Raw genomic sequence first — 13,527 nt, forward strand, 5'->3', positions numbered from 1 at the left:
ATTGGCATAACAAATTATATTCTTACCTCAGGTACAGCCTGTTGTGACTGACTAGATGCATGTTCACTCCCCCGATGCTTTGGATCCTGTGCATTGGGGAGATTGGAGTGTTCATTGCCTTCACTGTGACTTTGACTACAATCCTCTGACACTGATTCAGAGGCACTTCCAACGGATGGGGAAGGAGAGATGGGCGTGGGAGCAGTTCTCGATGCAGCAGGGGAAGGAGTTGGGATGGAGGCACTAGCTGACTGTCTTTGGGTTTGATGTGAGCTGACTGTTGCAGATTCCCTACTTTCTCTCTGTTGGCTCTGAGAAGGCAGCGGTCTAGGTTCCTCATCTCTTTTTCTTCTTTTAGCCAAGGGACTATCTTCTCTACAACCAGAACTTCTTTTACTTTCTTTACTATCTTTAGAAGGAGCTTCATCAGGTACTGCAAGGCCTTTTATCATTAAACACTCAGCTGCTTTTATTAGTCCAGCTAGTTCATTCTGTAATACATTCACTTCACCTACATACATATAGTTCAAGAGGGCCTCTAACTCTTCATGTCTAATATCTTTTAACACTATTATTGGATGTTTACAGTTTGTCCGTTCAAACATCTGTTCAAAGTAATCACTACATGTTGATAAAACCAGTTTGTGGACTGGGTAGAATTTTCCATCACAGGCAATAGTCACATCACAATAGGATTCCTGAAAATATAAAACATAAATTACACATCACATATTATTCCTAACATTTGCTCACTATATATATATATATATATGTATATGTATATGTATATATATATATATATATATATATATATATATATATATATATATATATATATATATATATATATATATATATATATATATATATATATATATATATATATATATATATATATATATATATATATATATATATATATATATATATATATATATATATATATATATATATATAATATATATATATATATGTAAGTAATTTATTGGTATTATTTTTATTTATTCCTCACATTTACTGGTACTCTATATATTATTTAAAGAAAACTATGGCTACAGGAGAAAAATACACAGAGAAGTTTTTCCTAAATAAACCCTGCTGAAATTGGGTGTGTGTCATATATGGCCATGCATCTTTTATGTCATTATCTCCCCAGCCATATGCTCCTATTTCCTCCCACCCCCCCAAGCCAAGCACGTAGAGTTGCGCTAAGTTAAACGTGTGAAGATGAAACACGCCTGTATACTGATAACAAGCAAAACTGATAATAACCTTCTAAGACTAACGAGTCAAGATTAGACAATAGCCACAATATTAAAGTTCTAACTTCTAGATCAACATACACAACTACATACAGTGGAGTATGCTATAACGAACGGATTCTACTACGAATATTCCTATAAAATTGAGAATGCTATAACGAACGAAACTCCTACAACGAATTTTTTTTTTATTACAAGTATTAATGATATTCTTTATTTCAGGAGTTTAGATGCATATTTATGCACTTTTTTTACAATTTTTACAATTTTATATTATATTTTTCAGTGTTAAGTGGTTGTATTGGGGGCCTGGAACGGATTAATCCTATAACGAACAAGGTTCTAGAACCAATTAGATTCGTTATAGCATACCCCACTGTATAAATTAATCACAAGTTGGCAACTGTACAACTCACAAGTGTGGACTGAGGAACAGAGTCGTCAACTTAAGTGCTTAGTGCTATTAGTAACAGAAGAGTTTTAATTACTAGCCAAGTTAGTAACATATCCATAGATGGATAGCCTACTAGAAAGTATCGGTCTCGGCTTTAGGATGAGTATCGTATCAACCAGAACTTTGGTATCGGCACATCTCTAAATTCCAAGTCCTTTATTATCTTAAGAATATAACCAGTTCACAAACTGCAATTATCGATCTGATAAACTTCTATTGAAAGTGCTTATCATTCTATTTATTACAGTATCATATACTGTATATAGTAGTATACTACACTACTGAAGCCCATCACATTCTTCCTGCTAAAACTGAGCAAATTACAATTATTGCTCTTCACAACTAGGTAGGCCCTGATTTTTACTTACTAAAATTACCTGTGCAGTACAGTGCTGTATAAAGACGTTCAGCATTTATATTTACCTTGCTCCTTATAGTGGAGAGGACATGGAAGAAAGTGCTTCGGTGGTTGTTCCACTTCAACGATAACAACCCACTGGCCATGGTTGTGTCTGAGGAGAAAATATTTCATACAATTAAATTATGTACATCCATTGAACACATTGTTATATTTCTTCTCTTCAAAAGCCTTTCAAAAATACAGCACAAATCATAAAATTTACATACTCAATAGGACAATCTCTACAAACAAGCAACTCTTTCATTGGAAGTAATCTTGTACAAATCAATCATTTTGCTAACAGGTACAAGTATTACAATATAGTACAGTATACAGTAGTGCCAAACTTTATGGAAATTTAAAACAGAGCAAGGAATATTTCTAAAGGGACATACACTACTATACAGTACAGCAATCAATCCATATAAGGGAATATAGCATGCAGGCCAATTCCAAAAGTGAAGATTCCACTACAGTATACTGAATACCTCCAGTTATACCTATGGCAATGAGGAAGAAAAAGAAGTTTGATCTAGACTCTGTTAGAAAATTTTATTTATCAATCAATCCTCCATCCTTAACCTCAGTCAGGATCTTACAACTTTCACCAATACCAAAGCCAGCTAAGAAAGAGGTCAGACCAATAATAAGAAACAAAGGAAAAACTGGCAACTGTCCCATTTTTCAAACCTTTGCAGGATGACTCACCAAGCTGTCACCCTAGACTCTCCTTATGATAGATCAATCCTAAGGTCTTGAGGCCCTTTCGTGCAACTACAAAAACACTTTGCAAGTTCATCATAAAACTATGACTGAAGACAAGGACACCAGACCTGATGAATCAAAGGAACCAAAAGTGGAATAGGATTTGGACAGCTGAACCAGTAGAGGAAACCAACCAGGAACCACAAAAATAACAGCCACCATCATCTGCTATATAAAAACTTCAAGCTGTATAAAGGTAACTTAGATAAACTTTGTTTCTTAAAACAAATCAAATTGACATGCAATACTGTACTACAGTATGTTTCTTGATTGGGGAGCCATCATAACATGGTGGAAGAGTTCATGACTTTTAGGTCATTAGAAATTTAGGCCTAAAGAAGATTAAGCCACAGGAGTCTTTAAGCTGAAACATATTAGTACTGGCAGGTAAAAATAATACAGTACTGTTTTTTTTTAGACCTTGACAACCTTATAACTAACAGCTCCCTGGTGGTATAAGGTTAGGGATATGTTCCTGGACCATGGAAACTTTACCCCAAAAGATCTACTATTGAAGTACTGTACAAAGTTATATACTGTACAGTAAATGGACACAGTAATACCCCTAGAAATATCTCAGTTTATTTATAAATAGAAAAGGTTTAAGATGCAGGTCCTAACCTTACCCAACTTCCTAGCCGGGGGACGGACCCCCACAATATTAAACAGAAGTACTTACAGCACTTAGATATCTGGTACCAATGACAGTAACTTTCTTGAAGCGACTTGGTGTAATTATACCTTTTTTTTATGTGGACATGAGAGTACGCTTGGAACGAGTGGGTCGGTTGATGCACTGAAACAAAGAGTGCGCGACAACACACGCTGACTCGGCAGATTAATCAGGAATATTTGCAGTACAGTACGCGTAAATAATTCATTTCTTCACACACAAAGCCCGTAGCAAGACCATTTTAATGTCGTATGACCAGTTTTCCGTGTTTTACCCCATAATTTCCCTCATTCTTCATACCCTGCCCACTACAGGTGATTTATGAACAAAAAAATAAAATAAAATAATAAAATAAAAATAAAAAATAATAAAAAAATAAATAAATCCAAGTACAGTACTTATAAAAAGTTGTCTTATCATTTTTATTACTTACTGTGGATAATACTGAGGCAGACGGCTAACACAAGAAGCAGTTGTTCAATTTCGCTCATTTTCCCAATGTTTCTTTTTATGATAGTAATAAAAATTATATAACTTTTAATTTTAATTACTGTACACAATGAACATATATTTTTAATTTTGTTAGTTCTTCTCTATCTACAATCATAAATCAACTGTAGTGGGCAGGGTATGAAGAATGGGGGTTGTGGGGTAAAACCTGATGAAAAACTGATCATATGACACTAAAATGATGCTCTTATGTGCTTTATACACGAAGAAATCAATTATTTACTATAAACATTCAGTCGAAAAATCTGCCTTGCCAACATGTGTTGTTATCTGCTCTTTGTTTACGCTCAGACTGAGCAGGTCGATCGGTTTGAGTGTACTTTCACGTCCACAAACTAAAATTACATCATGCTGCTTCGCGAAAGTTGCTTTTATTGGTACCAGATATCAAAGTACTTTCTGTTTAGAAAGATAGGTAGGTTTTTTCGTTGGTTAGGCCAGGTTCTTGTAATTATTTACGACTTCACAGCCGCTGATTTTTCATAGAAAATTAATTTAAAAATGCAGCAATTTCACTGTTTCATGATGGACACTCGTAGTTATGGCAATTGTGTTAAAAACTTTTTTTCTCAAAAGTTCAAGTTACCATAACCTAGCACAACTTGACATCTGCAGTGGGCGCACTTACTGTCATTGAGACGAGGAAGCGGCAAGCCACAGCAAAGAGGAAGTGATGAATAATTGTTGACTTTGAAGACAAGCCCAGTTCAATTTCACGGGATTGCTGTGTAAAGTACTTCCTCACAAACACGTTCATAAATAAGAGTATAACACCGGGTATAACCTTGACCGTCTTTCCCCCAGAATTCACAATTAATGTTCATATACAAACAGCGACACCCTTCACATGCCATGGTGAAATTTATGCTGGTTGAGCAGAGCGACAGAGTGCGGCTTGCATGGCATATGATTGGCTAAGTACCGCTGAGAAAGACAAAATGTAGTGCATGCCAAACAAACTAGTGCCTACCTATTCATCTAAATATTTACCAAATGAAGCAATTTCCATAAAAAAATATTTTATCAGAACACACTGATGAAAATATAGCAAGACCATAAACACTAAAACAAATAACTCCCCGCATCCCCTGAGCAACGCTCTTGTGCATTATGTAGAAGACCCGACAGCAGCACCCTTATCCACTACCTCCTAAGATGTCCCCACACACAACGCTTCCGTGACGCCTGCTGGACCACCACTCCGCGACTCCCTGACGGAGACACGATGATCCTCCTCATACTGGCCAGATATTATGTAAATAACATTGATTGTGTTAAAGGAATATCCTTCCTTCCTTAGGCTTTAGTAAGCCCCTTTATAATATTTATACTGTATATACTTGTCACACTTGCCAGATGCTTCTGGTGTCATTGTACAGGGGTACCTAGTGACAGCACTAGGATCCTGCTTCCTCTATCAAGGAATAAACAACTGAAATTGAACATTGAAACAAATAACTCAGCAGCTGTGAAGTCCTCCATGTTAGCCGGTGAGATATTTTTCTAGTGTACTTCGTTTTTTTAATTGATTCTGGCATTCATCTCGGGCGGAAATGACTCGTTTTCATTTTTTTCCATATATTTTGAAATCAAAATTTAATAAAAAATGGCACATTTCCACATGAAACGTCATTCAGAATCAAATAAAAAAAAACGCCAAATTACACTTGAAAAACATCTCATACCAAAAGAGGCTCACAGCAGATTGCCATGGAGGTGTGCCCATTTCACCATCACATTTTTTACCCATTTCATCACCAATTTTTTTTACCCATTTCGTCACTGCATTCATTCCCATCACCATTTCAAGGGCAATACATTCCATAAAATACTTACATAATTAATACATCAATATAAAGAAACACAAAAATTGACCGAAATTTGCCAAAATAACTGTTGCTTGGGATAGAAAATAAACAAAACACCTAGTTAACAAAATTGTATTATGAAATTATGCCTCGGAATAACAATACATTGGATCATGCAAGCATCTCACTAAGACAATTAAAGACGAAAATAAAAACGTTATTACTCATGCAAGCATCTCACCAAGACAATTTATTAAAGACTAAAACAAAACAAAAATAAAAACATCGTTAATACCACTGCAATCATCTCACTTACACAATATGTGACTAACTAAAATTAAAAACAATTAAAATAAAAACATTGTTATTACTCATGCAAGCTTGGAAGACGACACTGACAATTTTTTAGGAAATTAGAAATGGTGATATTTTCTTCTTCATATTCATCCCACAGCTTCCAGAGATGGACTTGTTTGCCATGATTTGCTTTTCTTGTGCATGATTTTAGCTTGTGCTCAGCAACTAGTTGTAATTGCAAATCAACGAAGAAGAAATCACCTTCATTTGTTCTGTATTTTCTTTATTTACCAATTTTTTTATTAAATAATTAATAGTCATGTATAATAATAACAATAATTCTTGAGTTGTCTGTATACATGTGTATTTCTATTCGTGTAAAATAATACCTTACACTTTGTCACTAATACCAGCAACTCACGGTCTGTTAGTGGTGACAAAACGGATTTGATGTTGGCGACGAACTGGGTTGGTGACGAAATGGGGAGTATCCTTGCCATGTACTTGTCCGGTGGGGGGTTTGTGACCTACCGCAATGTAACCTAACCTACTATTGCCACATACTGGTAAAAAATCTGAAATCCCAAATGGGACAAAAATTAATATTAACCCAATCTACTTCAAGAACACCCTTGCTATCAACAACCCAAAGAACATCTGTGGAAAAAGAAAAAAGAAAAAGAGCAAAATTAAACAACTCCTAGTATTAGCCGTCTGGGTTAATATTTAGAAGTTGCCACCACCCAATTGACTTATGAAAAAAAAAAAAATTATCAGTGTAAATTATTGTATTAAATACAAATATAACCTTCATTACCATCGGAAATGAGCCATAGTACAGATATTGGGGGGAAACGGAGGTAAAAAAAAAATCTAAAAAAAAAAAAAAAAACCCTAACCTAACCCCTAGTGTAAGAAACTTACCTTAAGTAAGAGATACATGAGGATAGAGTGAGGCGACTTGAATGAGGAAGTGGTGTCTTCGTCAGTGTCCATCTCTTACCACAGCACCATGCATGGTGATCTACACGGTACTGACACTGAATTACAACTTGGGACACTTTACATGAAACAAAAACACCGTAAGCTCTAAAAAATGACAGCGGCTGCTGCTTCTTTGTACAAGATTAACTGAACAAGGTGGCAGCCAATCATTGTACATCTATCTCACACAGACGCCATCTTCCAACTGGCTGCAAATGTTGATTAGTGCAAGAGTATTACGTCACATCAACACTCACGTTGATGGGCCAAATACTATAAAATAAAAGTTAAAATAACTCTCACAGATACTCACTCACAGATGATCTTCTGGAAGAGGCTCACGCCTGTGACTCCAGCTCAATAGCCTCTTCTCTACTCAGACGGTGGCTGTGTGTGGCGGATATTTGTGCTCTATAATTATATACTTGTTGATTTTTCCAGTATTTATCTAATTTTGCTTCAAACTTTTCCACCATCTCCACATTCACTACCCACTCAGGTAACCCATTCCAGTTGTTGACAACCCTACTCGTGAACAAGTGTCTTCCGAGATTTAGCCTCGCTCTTGTTTTGTAGATCATCTTTGTGTTCCCCCGGGTAGTGTCAGCCTCCCTCATCTGGATCATTCCTGCTGTACATGCCACACACTATCTTGTGTTTCCACTTGGTCCCCACGAGATCTTCTGTACGCCAGTGTCGGTAACTGTAATTTCCTTAGTCTTTCATCATACGATAAATCCTTCATCTGTGGTACTAATTTGGTAGCCCTCCTCTGTACATTCTCTACTGCTTCAATATCCTTAATGAGATATGGGCACCAAATTTGATTAGCATACTCAAGGTGTGGCCTAACCAGAGCAGTGTACAGAGCCTTGAATATAGGTGCATCCAGATGAACAAAAGTTCTTCTAATAATGCCCACTATTTTATTAGCCTTGTTGATTTTCTCAGCTAGATGGTCAGAAAACGTCAGCTTATCATCAATGACTACCCCTATATCCTTCTCTACAGTGGTCTTCTTGATCATGGTGTACATATGATATCCATGGTCAGCAACTTTTGTTCTTCCTATCCTCATGTATTTACTTTTTTCTGGGTGAAAGTTCAGCATCCACTTCTCAGTCCAACCCCTGATCCCATCCAGGTCCTCCTGCAGCATGTCACAATCCTCATCTCGTTCTATTTTCCTAAAAATCTTTGTGTCATCCACATATAGATATACCTCAGTTGTGTTTAATTGCCTCAGGCAGGTCATTGATAAAAAGGACAAACAGCAGGGGGCCGAGGACAGAACCCTGAGGGACCCCACTAGTGACCTCTCTCCAGTCAAATACTTCTCCATTTACCACAACCTCCTGTTTTCTCTTAATTAAAAAATTCCTTACCCAATCAAGATATTTTCCATCAATGCGATAACTAGATACTTTTTTCTAATAGTCTTTTGTGGGGTACTCTATCAAAAGCCTTCATGAAGTCACAATACACTATGTCCACAGCCTGACGGTCATCGATAATTTCCGTCCACCCGTCTAGTACCCTAATCAACTGTAGAACTGTTGACCTGCCGGAAATGAAGCCAAACTGTTTATTACTAAACAATCCATATTTTTTCATATGGGATATCATCTCTTCCCATAATATTGACTCCATTAATTTGCAGATTACACTAGTTAGACTGACTGGCCTGTAGTTTCCTGGTTCACTTTTACTGCCCTTCTTATAGATAGCTGTGATATATGCAATATGCCAGTCCTCGGGTATATTTCCTTCTTGAAAAGAGCTTTCAAACAAGATCCTCAGAGGCTGAAGTAGTTCCTCCATCATCTCCTTAATGACTCTTGGATGTAACCCATCTGGACCGGGAGACATGTCTTTTCAATTTTTGAATCACCTTTCTTATTTTGCCCTCGGTTATCTCCAGGTGTTCAAGAGCTGGCACGTCTTTCTTGTTGGCTGTTGGTATCCCCCTATCTAGTTCCTTGATAAAAACTCGTGAGAATTGCTCTGAGAGTACATCTGCCTTTTCTTGATCATTCACAGTCTTCGGTACTTTTTCCTCATCCTTGTAAAGATCTGCAATTCTAGCTTTTGTTCTTGTTTTTGTCTGTACATACTTCCAGAACACTTTTGGATTTGCCTTAACATTTTTCGCAATCTCTTGTTCTTTGCGTTTCAAGATGTTTCTAGTTTCCCATCTGACCTGGTTATTTAATCTCCTGTATTCCTTTTCAGTTTCCAGATACATCTCCCTTGTGCATGCTCTTTCTTTGAACTTCGTTTTCATTATTTTCAGTCTCTCCCACAGTCTCTGTTTTTTTCTTCACTTTAGCCCAGAGCTTCTTGTTCATGGGTAATTTTTCATTTGTTCTTTTTCTGCTAACCCTCAGTCCTCTGATTATCTTCTTAGGGACACACTCGTCAATGACTGCCTGGAATTTTCCTTTGAACTTATTCCACTTACTTTCAATATCTGGTTCCAATGACAAGTATTGGATCCAGTCCATCGTAAGCCTTTGCTTCATCAGTAGGTAATCTGCTTTTTCATACATGTCCACTTGTTTTTTACTTTTGTCTTCCATCTCCTGTATGTCACAATGGAAATAAATACAGGCATGGTCACTCTTTCCCAACGGACTCTCCAGCTTGATATCTCCTACTATAGATTCTTCGTTACTGAACAACAGGTCAAGGGTATTGCCTGTGCTGTCTCCTCTTATCCTGGTGATTTCCTCTATATGTTGAGTGAGAAAGCAGTCTCGTACTTTCTCGATGAACATGGTACCAACATCATTCAGTCCCATTACAGAAGTATAATTACTCCAATTTATTTGTGGAAGATTAAAATCACCTACAATTATTTTATAAAGCACATTTTTATCATTGACTTCCTGCATAAGTTGGAGCAAATTAGTATTATTGCTTTCATCACTATTAGGGCTTCTGTAAATGGAGGTAAATAGTAAATTACCACTACTACATGGCACTTCTATACAACAATATTCACAAAACTTAGTATCAAGTTCACCACTGTAAAATTTGGTTCCTTTCCGAATATATATTAACATACCTCTCCCTTCCTTATTAAGGAGATTTTGCTCTATAATGTCATAACCTTCTAGGTTATATTCAGCTGTAATCCGTTCATATCTGTAGTGTTTTGGCTTTACCTCCTGTAAGGCTATTACTTGCGGAGTATTTTTCATCTTCAACTGTGCATTTAACTCTATTAACTTGTCTGAACTCAACACATCCACATTACTAAACATAATAAGAGATTTACCTACATTAACATTGTGTTCTTGTTTTTTCCTATTTTTAATCAGTTTCCTTACACTATTTACACTACTGGTATGTACATGTTCTCCTCTTTGGGCCTCACTACTTCTCTTGGACCCCTATTTTGACGACTCTTCGCCTCTACAGGGGACCCACCACTCTGTGTCTCCCCTTCCCGGAGTCCATTAAGTTTTTTGCCTCCTGCCATAAAACAGCTTCATGATCTCTCTCCCTTTTAGTTAAGTCATTGGCTATTCTTATGTCTTGGAATTTCATGTTACCTTGCAGGTTCCTGATGTTTCTAAATAGGTTGGCCTTTATATCTGCAGTAGATAACTTGACTAGCATAGGTCTAGCTTTTCCCTGGATAAATTTACCCAGCCTAATCACTTTAACTATTATCTCCTGGCCACTAGTGACGCCACATTCTTTTATTAGGTTCAGTGCATAAGATTTATCACTCAATCCTTTCGCTCATTGTTGGGGATCCAGGTTCTGGTGCACCATATACCACTATGTTGTTTTCCCTCTTCTTTCTCTCATTTAGTTCCTCTTTAAGTTCACCAACAGGCTCTGGTTTCCCTGTGTTGTCTTCCTGCTTCACTTCAGTGGCACTACCTGTTACCCTGCCAGAATCTACTTTCCCTTCTAAACCCACTCAAAAACTATACATTTCTGACATAAACGTTATAGAATAATTTTTATTTTTCTCCATCTACCCACATGACTCAATGTTCAGTTAACTGGTGGCAACTTCTAAATATTAACCACTGTCTGTTTCAGTATTAACATTTTGTAATGGAGATTTATTTAAACATGGGAGATTTATTAAAAAATGCAGCTAATATGGAGGATCTCAGTCGCTTCCCCTTGTCTCAGTAACAGTAAGTTCGCCCACGGTACATGTGAATTTACACTAAGTTGAGGTTAGGTTAACTTTAATTTTTAAATAACCACTTTTCAATACATTTGCCATAGCCACGAGTGTCTACTATAAATCACTGTGAAATTGCGTCATTTTTAAATTCGTTGTATATGAAAAAACAGAGGATGTGAAAACGTAAATAATTATCCAAAAAGCAGTAAATTTGCTGGAAGCTCATGGAAGCAACATTAGGAGCCTGCCAGCCCAACTAAGAACAAAACTACTCCTTATATTGTGTTTTCCTCTTGTTTCATCTGTACAGTTCTGTATAACATTTATACAATGAAAATTAAAACATTTGCAGTTATTTTTTTGTGCCCAGCCAAATTTGTGATGCACATATTAAGGTTAAGTGGTCCAACTTTCCTGCTTTCTGTAGCAACGATAATCCATCAACATTTGGTTATGGACCTATACCAATATCCTACATTTATTTATAGTTTAAACCTTTGGTTCATATTAAACAGAACTATGTCAGCTATAACAAAATGGTGTGGTCAAGTGTAGTGAACAAGAGGTGTGCACTTAACAGATCTAGTGTCGGCTGGGAGTAATTGATACAATCCCTTACAACAGGAAATGGTGCCCATACTAATTCTTTGTTCTGTCCAGTGTACAATATAGTTTAAAGGTTTTACATAATAAAACTGCAGTGCACGGTTAAATCTGAGACCAACGAAGGTTGATATATGTAATAGCCAGGAAACAAAGACAGGAGAGGCAGGGTGAGTGGGGTGTCCGCCTGCGCCGCCGCAGCTGCCGCTCACTCAGCGTCAACCTCAGCGTCACTCCTTCTCACCCCAATAACGTCCAGAATTCAAACAAATATACAATAATATATAAATAAAGTTCGTCTACAGGTATTTACCTACAACTGGAATCATGTAATGAGTGCGAGTACTTACACTTCAGGCAGATAACTCAAGTAGATTATGGAACCGCCATTCCCCCTCCTTTGTGGCACAAAGCAAACATGGCGTCTTTCCGATTGACGTGTTCGATATCCTGATATCTTTATAATATTTAACATCAAAATATGTCTTTATAATTACTATGTTGGGTTCATAATTATAAAAAATTAAAATACATTATAATTTATTATGAATCACATTGTGTATTACTTAGTGAAGGGAAGACGACATCTTTTGTCCAAATTGTTGAATATCGAGAGGATGATTCGAACACGACCATTTAACGTACCCGGGCCAGAGCTGTACCGGGGACCTGTATCTTCTTTCACAATGTTATCGAATTTCGGGCAACTTCCCACAAACACTTTACAAATTATTATATATTGCTTAGTCTGGTATCGTTCCAGGCGTGTATTGATAAAAACTGTGATAACTAAATCTTCAAAATGCGGATGTTCGTAATATGACATATTTAGTGAGATTAACGGTTATACTGTACAGATTTATGTAAAAAGAACAACCAGAGAGATATGAAGGTTTGTATTAAGTACTGGTAGTGCAGAGTGGGAACGGCATTAAACGAAAAGATAGATAGAGCAAATTCTTATAAGATAAACAATTTTAAAGTATATATTTCCGTAACGGTTTACCTTATTTAAATACACGAGAAAATTTGGGCGGGAATCTGACAGCGGATGTCAAGGGAAACGGGAGATGCCAGACGGCACGGGTCAGGTCTCAGGTCTAAAGGATAATCAGCAGTCCGGCTCCAGGGGTCAATATATACGGGAAAATACACAAGGGTGTTTGATGATTAGTTGCAGGATTACACACAAGGGTCAAAATCACAATGGCTTCGTGATGACTATGTGTAAACACGGGTCTTTTTTTTAAGATTAATCCACATCTCCCCGTCTGTACAATAATAATGAGTAACGTACACCAACTAAAAAAATATTCGGCACCCGTGTCATATTGTATTGTAGTGGATTTCTCCCCTACAAACGCTGTTTGTCGCTGCCCATCCTGAGTGTGAACCAAACATCCTGAACCCCACAGTATCATGCCGTAAGGGTGCCGAATATTTTTTTATTGGGTGTTCATAAGTACCGTGACTGGTATTGGCTTTCATGCTGAGAGTCAGGATTATTGTACACCCAATAAAAAAAATATTCGGCACCCTTACGGCGTGATACAATATGACACGGGTGTCGAATAATTTTTTAGTGGGTGTACAGTACCATACCTACTGCACTGTACTG

At 37.0% G+C, this 13,527-nt stretch overlaps 2 protein-coding genes across 16 annotated transcripts in view; both read right to left on the bottom strand.

The window, feature by feature from the left end:
- The window catches only part of LOC121869944 (longitudinals lacking protein-like), a 121,931-nt gene extending 109,596 nt beyond the window's left edge, over positions 1–12,335 (bottom strand). For all 15 annotated transcript variants that reach the window (XM_042371517.1, XM_042371521.1, XM_042371529.1 and 12 more), the window contains exons 1-3: positions 12,260–12,335; positions 2,140–2,228; positions 27–698 (exon numbers count right to left, since the gene is read on the bottom strand). In XM_042371517.1, the coding sequence (XP_042227451.1) occupies positions 27–698; positions 2,140–2,220 (753 nt within the window). In that variant the 5' untranslated portion in view covers positions 2,221–2,228; positions 12,260–12,335. The remainder of the gene's footprint in view (positions 1–26; positions 699–2,139; positions 2,229–12,259) is intronic.
- Positions 8,570–9,022, bottom strand: LOC121869880. Its single transcript, XM_042371445.1, has 2 exons — positions 8,838–9,022; positions 8,570–8,714 (listed from the first exon to the last, which is right to left on the bottom strand). The coding sequence occupies exons 1-2, from the start codon at positions 9,020–9,022 to the stop codon at positions 8,570–8,572; spliced, it is 330 nt and encodes a 109-aa protein (XP_042227379.1).
- Positions 12,336–13,527: the final 1,192 nt, after the last annotated feature.

Source organism: Homarus americanus, unplaced genomic scaffold, assembly GCF_018991925.1.
Source record: "Homarus americanus isolate GMGI-L3 unplaced genomic scaffold, GMGI_Hamer_2.0 scaffold14467, whole genome shotgun sequence".
Taxonomy (NCBI): domain Eukaryota; kingdom Metazoa; phylum Arthropoda; class Malacostraca; order Decapoda; family Nephropidae; genus Homarus; species Homarus americanus.

Excerpts from the sequence above, each read along its gene's own strand:
- LOC121869880 (XM_042371445.1), bottom strand. The coding sequence starts at position 9,022 with ATGTCTCCCGGTCCAGATGGGTTACATCCAAGAGTCATTAAGGAGATG. Across the intron at positions 8,715-8,837 it reads AGTGAACCAGGAAACTACAG|GTCAACAGTTCTACAGTTGA; the intron begins GCCAGTCAGTCT and ends CATTTCCGGCAG.